This window comes from Octopus bimaculoides, chromosome 14, assembly GCF_001194135.2.
Source record: "Octopus bimaculoides isolate UCB-OBI-ISO-001 chromosome 14, ASM119413v2, whole genome shotgun sequence".
Lineage (NCBI taxonomy): Eukaryota > Metazoa > Mollusca > Cephalopoda > Octopoda > Octopodidae > Octopus > Octopus bimaculoides.
In genome coordinates this window covers 20978084-20985568 of record NC_068994.1, presented here as the reverse complement: position 1 = coordinate 20985568, position 7485 = coordinate 20978084, and the positions used below count along the sequence as shown (strand labels likewise).

At 32.4% G+C, this 7485-nt stretch overlaps 1 protein-coding gene across 6 annotated transcripts in view; it reads right to left on the bottom strand.

The window, feature by feature from the left end:
• The window catches only part of LOC106876125 (protein PFC0760c), a 385512-nt gene that overhangs the window by 67065 nt on the left and 310962 nt on the right, over positions 1 to 7485 (bottom strand). For 4 of the 6 annotated variants that reach the window (XM_052972740.1, XM_052972743.1, XM_052972739.1 and 1 more), the window contains exon 11: positions 964 to 1224. The exons of the other annotated variants lie outside the window; for them this stretch is intronic. In XM_052972740.1, coding sequence (XP_052828700.1) covers positions 964 to 1224 — 261 coding nt within the window. The remainder of the gene's footprint in view (positions 1 to 963; positions 1225 to 7485) is intronic. 6 annotated transcript variants of the gene reach the window in all.

Sequence of the window (7485 nt, the reverse complement as noted above, 5' to 3'; positions counted from 1 at the left end):
TATATATATATATATATATATTTATATTTAAATATATGAAATTACTCTATTTGTACTTAGAATGTTGAGCACTCTTCAGTGATATTGTTGAAATGGTTAATACCCAATATGGGCTGTAGTGGAAGAAGATATAATTATCACAAATTTTCTCTCTCTGCTTATGTTTTGTGACAAAAATATGAAACACTAGAATTTCATAAACAAAATGATATTAAGCAGATTGGCAGTGATGAAAGAAGGTGAACAGAGGCAGTGCAAGAATTCTTTAAATTTATCTAGAACATGCAAAGACGTACTTTTGAATGGGGTAGCAGGATGAAAAGTTACCAGAATTTAGTGAAAATTTTTAGACAACAGCAAAAAGTAAAAGAGTCAATGAAAAATGTTATTAAAAAGTTCAAGATATGCTTGATGAAAATGTAAGCCAAAGAAGATAAATAGGAAGATAAAATAGTGAGAGAACAGAATATGGGTGTTTTAATAAGTTGGCAATCCTATGTTATTACAAGATTCAAGACGTGCTTGATAAAATAAGTCAAGTAAGAGAAATAGGAAAACAAAATAGTGATAGAATAAGAAATGAGTGTTTTAAGTTGGCAGTCCTAAGGGCATTGTGTTAATAAATGGATAGATACCACATCACATGACTAGGCATGCAGCACATCATGCCACTAAAACAGCCATTTTCAGTGTAGCAGCAATAGTAGTAGTAGTAGTAGTAGTAGTGGTAGTAGCATAAGTAGTTTTCAAGAGCAAGTCATTCCAAAATTGACAAAAAGAGAGAAAACAACATCATCAACAAAAAACAAATAGACAAGAAAAAGAAAAGAATAATTGAGTAATTTGCTTGTTGTTGTTGATGTTATTTTCTTGTTTTCTTTTGCTCTCTAACTTTCAATCACTTTATACAGTGGTTATTAGGTCAAAAATTGTTCCATGGATTGTTTTTACTTAGATACATACATTGGCTTCGTAATTGACCACATTCACATTGGTCTCATCAAAGCAGCAGCCATAGGGGAGTGGGCTGTCCAAAACAAGACCACTGTCTGTGTGTGACCAGGACAATCCTTCCAAAGAGTCCTGAGACAGACCTATGGACGAATCTTCTATTTCAGTGAAGTTGTGAATTTGTTCCACCCAAGAATCTCCCATGGCAGGAGGGAAGTCTCGAGCATCATGATAAAATTCTAAGTCATCAGTTTCTTTTTCTTCTTTATCAAACTGACAGAAGAAATCAAAAGAAAATGGAAAAAAAAAAACAACAGAAAAAAATGATAAAATAAAAATTATTAAGAATGGGTCAAAGAGAAAGAGAGAGAAAAGAAAAAATGTAATGAAATGACCTGTAAGAGAAAATATACATAAAAAAAAAAAAAAGAAAATAACATTGGAGAATTTAATCTTTTGACAGCAAAAAACTATCAGTAAGATGCACAATATTCATTTCACGGAGAGTAAACAACAATAAGGGATTTGAGGGAACATAAAAAAAAAAGAAATGACTTACTCATATGGCTGAAGTTTTAAAATAGCTTCAAGATATTTCAAAGTTATATTTTCAAGTCATATTTTTGTGTTAATTAATTAGTGACTAAATACAGTTCAAATTAAATAAGTAGAATAACAAATTATATGAAATATTATTTATAAGTAACTTCATAACAACATAATGAAACTTGTCTAATAAATATTAAGATACAAAACTAGACACAATTAGAGTGTTTATTAGGTTCGTGACTGTGTGAGAGTGTGAATGATTGTGTACATGTAAACGAATGAAGTTATACTTGCACATTTACACATTACATATGCTTTAAATATGTATACTTTGGTATATAATAATTATTTCTTATACAGGCAGCAAACCATAAGTTTTTTAGAGGAACCCCAAAATAATAATGCTCGTGTCATTTACCGATGGTGTTAGCAGAATTAAGTGAAATGGTGTTAAATAAGAATCAAACTGATATGGGTAATGGAGATTTTTTCATAATTACTTATTTTCTTAATGATACAAAATAAAATATAATTATGTGGATAAGAAATACAAGCTACATACTCCCCACAAAGGAAGGTGTTACATTTGTTTCAAGCATTTTATATCTAATAATTTGTTCCTTTTATTAAACTTCAAGTATATTTGAGATACATCCCAAACTTTATTATTTTAAGTAGTAAATGGTAACATATTCAATATACAGAATGTTAAAAAAGCTAACTAGAATTTCTTATGCAGTGAGGGAAAAAGCATTACTCAGCAACTGACATGGACCTGAGACAATTCTGGACATGTTTTGGTCATATTCTGGTTACCTCAGTACTATACTAGCTGAAGTAATGATGAAAGAAGCACTAAATAAAGGTACAAGATTGGACATTTATTGGTGTAGTAAAATAGAATTGTTTAGAGATTAGACCATTTAAGGAAAGTATTTAGGTAAAAAAAAATTGTTAAGCTTGTTATCTTTCATGAGTTTAATTGTTGTCTATAACAACAACAACACAGCTGTTGTTGCAGTTGTCATCATCACTGTAACCCATGCTGACATGAGTTAGACATATTTACAATACAGTAATTTACCACTTCTTACAATCAGACAAACACACACAATTTTCTGGGATATCATGGATTCTGCAAAACAAAAGCATTCCCACCTCGAATAAAATGTATGTAGCATCACATTATTCAATATGTTCATCTGCTTTCAAGATGATTAATAGGGTGTCAGTTGAGATTTGTTTGTTGTTTCTAATAGGCTGAGTAGCTGTGCAAAGGCTTCTTGATACAATAATGTGGCAGATTGTCACTAGTCTCACCTCTCTCATAACACACACAAATTCACTATTTAGTCCTTTCTGATAAAACACCATGGATTCTTGAAATCCAGACATTTACATGAACTGTTCAAAGTATGTTTTATAGCAAGAAACAGCATCTTAACACTCACCATTCATTAAAAAAAAATAATAATACAATTTTTTTCCTAAACAGGCAGAGAGGAGAAAACAGAATGAAGAAAACAACATGATGACAATTGTAAAGTTTCTGCTCCATTGTCTGGCTCTTCAGCAAAATATTTTGTGTTCCCATAATTCCATAGGTAAATTTTAACACAGCATACCAGAACAATTGATAGGGATTTATTATTTTTCTTATATTTCCAAAAACAGGGTAAAACAAGAAATGTTCAAAATAACCGATAGAATGATAGACATAATAAAAATTAAAAAGATTTCTTTGAAAGAATAAATAACACTTGATGAGATGACAAGTATAATAAGGAGAGAGATAGATAGAGAGAGAGAGAGAGACCAAGAAAGATGAAATTATATTTTGCTTACATGGTAGAAGAATTACTGTAATAATGAAAGTAACAATATTAAGGATTTTAAGAAGATATTTAAGACAGAATTATGGAAGTATATAGAGGGGTGAGATGAGAGGGAAAGAGAATAAGGAGAACAAGATGAACCTGATTATGCAAGCAACTGCAAAAGACACAAAACCATTCATAGACAGAGGTCATATAAACAGGAACAAGTATGTGAACACAGTTTTGGGAGTAGGGTGGGAGAAAGGGGGTAATGGCACAAGTGTTCACCTTACAAAATAATCACCAAAATAAATTAGGATAAATTAGATTTTCAAATGCATTTTCTCAACAGAAAACTTTAGAGAAGGAAGGATATTGTGGACAACACCTATAGATATTGTTTTGTCTCACAGCTACACTGCTACAGGATCTGAAATTACAGTTATTGTAAACATGGCTTCATAGTTTGTTTAAGCAAAAATACTATTCATTGAGGAAGTATTCATAAGTGCATGCACGTGCACACACACACACACACAAAACACTTGTTGCTTATATGGATGGTTAATATATTTAGATGTTTCAAGTAATGATTCTGAGGTTCTAAGAAGGAAAGAAAAAATAAGTTGATATTTTATTAGGCTGAAGTGATAAGACAAGAGAGAATAGAAGTCGTACAAGGGAAACTGCAAACAGGACAAAGAAATAAGAAATGCTGAAACAAAGTAATAAGATGGGAAGAAAAAGGCTGGAGAGAAAAGAATACAAAGAAAAAGTCAAGGAAAGAAAATAAAAAAAAAAATAACCCTGCTCCTAATTGAGAACAGTCTATATATGAAGGAGTAGCAACTGGTGGACAAAACTATGCAGTATAGGCAAAGGAATAATATGGGATGGAACAGATCATACAATTTGGCAGGTTACAAACATATCCATATCCCCCCAAAATATAACTATTACAGTTATAATTTCTACTTTAACCATTTTTACATATGCTTCATACAAGATGATTTTGTGAATCTACAAGAACTGCTTCAGCAGACATTCTATTATAGATATTCTTTTTAACACTAACCATTTAAGTAACGAATTTGGAGTGGTGTCTGCTTTTTCTTCAGCTTCTTTGACTAAAGCTATGCTGAATGTTGCATCTTGTTGATGGGTTACTTACAAAATGTCTTTATCTGGGTTTAAAACATTTTACTGAAAATAAGATGTATATGTCAGTAAAAGCAAATACGCCTTTTTTTAATTGCTTTTTTTAATCTGAACATTTATAAATAAATGTATTTTTAAAGGCAAATTTATGAATAAGCATCATGAGATTCATTGTCATAAATAACAAAATCGTCATATATTTTGTCTCAGTGTATTACTACCCTATTTACATTTAATTTTTCATACTGACATCAGTTAGATGGATTATAGATTTCATTCTCATCCATTTATCTATCCTTTGCTTCTTATAAAATCACAAAGACTGCATTTACCACCACCACCACCACTACTACTACTACTACTACTACTACCACCACCACCACCAGCAGCAGCCGCCATTATTACCATTGTCACAACCATAATTTCTAAACTGTGCCCCATCTTCATGGCTTTTTTCAATCTCATTATTTATTTTTATCTACAACCATCAGTAACTAAACATCAATGGCATTTATTGATTTGATTTCCACTGTTTATTGTCTATCTTGGAGCCATTCCTTTTATCATCTATCTTGGAGCACTCTTGCTTACTATAACTCTTCTTTACTATAGGATCAAACATTTTTATATTCTATATTTTTCATGTATAATTTTGGTTATCATATTCTAAATGGTTGTATCTTTTATCTTTAACGTTTCAGTCATTGGACAGTGGCCATGCTGGGGCATTACCAAATGAATTGACCTCAATAATTAATTTCTTCTTTCAAGCCTGATACTTATCCTACTGGTCTCTTATGTCGAACTGCTAAATTACGAGAATGTAAACAAACCATCACCAGTTGTCAAGCAGTGGTAGGGGACAAACTCTCACTCACTTACACATACAATGGGCATGGCCACACTTGGAATTTGCATCACCAGTCTGGAACCCCTAACTTGTTTAGGACACTGACCTCCTTGAAACTGTTCAGAGATGTACAACCAAACAAATAACCTTTCATCAGGCATCTATCATACTCTGAATGCCTTGCTTCTCTGAGCATAAATACATTGAAGCTCCGACGTCTGGCAACTGACTTGGTAAACACCCGCAAAATTATTAACCATTGTACCAACAACCACCTCGAGCACCTTTCTGAATTCCATTTGTCTAACATGGGCATGCCTAAAAAGTTAGAAACAGCACAGTTCCCATGACTTTCAGAAACATTTTTTCACATTCAGAGTGAAACTACCTGCATCAATTGTTAGCTGCCGAGACATTGCATCCTTTAAAACCTCCATGCTTCCTGATATCTACACCTGATATCCCCACCTCAATATGCATGCACACATATATATTATGACTCATGCACTGTTCACTTTCCTGACTTTGTACATAGTTCTATGTACTATACATGCACCTTACTATACACAATAATTTTATTATTATTATTATTATGTTATTTCAGTTTCTGTCAACCAAATCCACTTACAAGGCTTTGGTTGGTCTAGGGCTACAGTACAAGAAAACTTGCTCAACATGCCACACAATAGAACTGAATCTGGAACTGTATGGCTAATACTCAATACTCTATCCTATATAGAATTATTATTTTCAACAGTCTTAAATTTTTTAAAATTTTCAATATTTTCTTATTTTTCTTTTGGCCATAATTTTTACAATTACAGGAAATGTTTCTTTTTCATAAAACTAGTTTAGAAAAAATCTTCAAGCTTGAACACAGCATCTCAATGAAATTCATAACTACATATCTACCATAATGTCATTATTTCAAATCATCTAATTTTGTTCATATAAGATTACCACATACATACACACATACTCACTTTAATGTTTGATGATTCAGCCAAGGCAAGATTGTTTAGGTGAAAATGATGATAAAAATGACAGAGTAGTTTTTAGAATGAAATTAGAAATTTAAAGATCTTCAACATCAGTGTGGCTGTTTGGTAAGGAGCTTGCTTTCCAACCACACGGTTCCAGGTTCAGCCCCACTGTGTGGCACCTTGGTCAAGTGTCTTCTACTTTGGCCTTGGGCCAGACAAAGGCTCGTGAGTGGATTTGGTAGACAGAAACTGAAAGAAGCCAGTCATGTGTATATATATATATATATATATATATATATATATGTGTGTATATATATTTATGTGTGTGTCTGTGTTTGTCCCCCACCATTGCTTAACAACTGATGTTGGTGTGTTTTTGTCCCAAAAACTTAACAGTTCAGCAAAAAGAGACCGATAGAATAAGTACTAGGCTTACAAAGAACAAGTCGTAGGGTTGATTTCTTGGACTAAACCCTTTACGCATGGCTATAGTCAAATGACTGAAACAAGTAAATGAATAAAAGAATTTAAAAAATCCTGCTCACACTTACATAACCTTGAGAGATATACAGGGAAACATTAGATGACAAAAATAAGAGAAATTACTGTAAATAAAAATGGAAGGAGAATGAAAGTTGTGCAAATATGCATAAAAGCAGGTGCAATTGGTGTTGGATGACTACATGGTCATTACAACCAATTTACTTTGCTATTGGCTCATACACACAACTAAGTACAGTCCACTTGTACTTCTTACTGAGTACAAGTGTTTTGCAAAAGAAAAACAGCAATTTTTTGTTCTTAATGTTTTAGTCCAGAGAAAAGAGTCCAAAAGTAAGATCTTTGCATGCCTAACAGTCATAGCGAAGTTTATATAGTTGATATTCACCTTGGATAAGTTCCAGAGGATAAAGTCTTGAGTTATATGTGGGATAGAGGATTCTGAGAGTGGGGCATAGGATGACAAGTGGAAATGTCAGTACACAGCTTGCTAGTTTAGAAGAAACATTGTAGTAATGATAGGAAAACAGAGAAAGGAAGTGGCTCATCAGAATGCAGGAAGTTGTAGTGTGTTAGTGAATGAAAAGCTTACAAATCAGTCAAATGACTTTATTGGATGCAACCTAGAATGTTTATGTAAATAACAGCCACTTTATACAAAGTATGTAAGCAATAA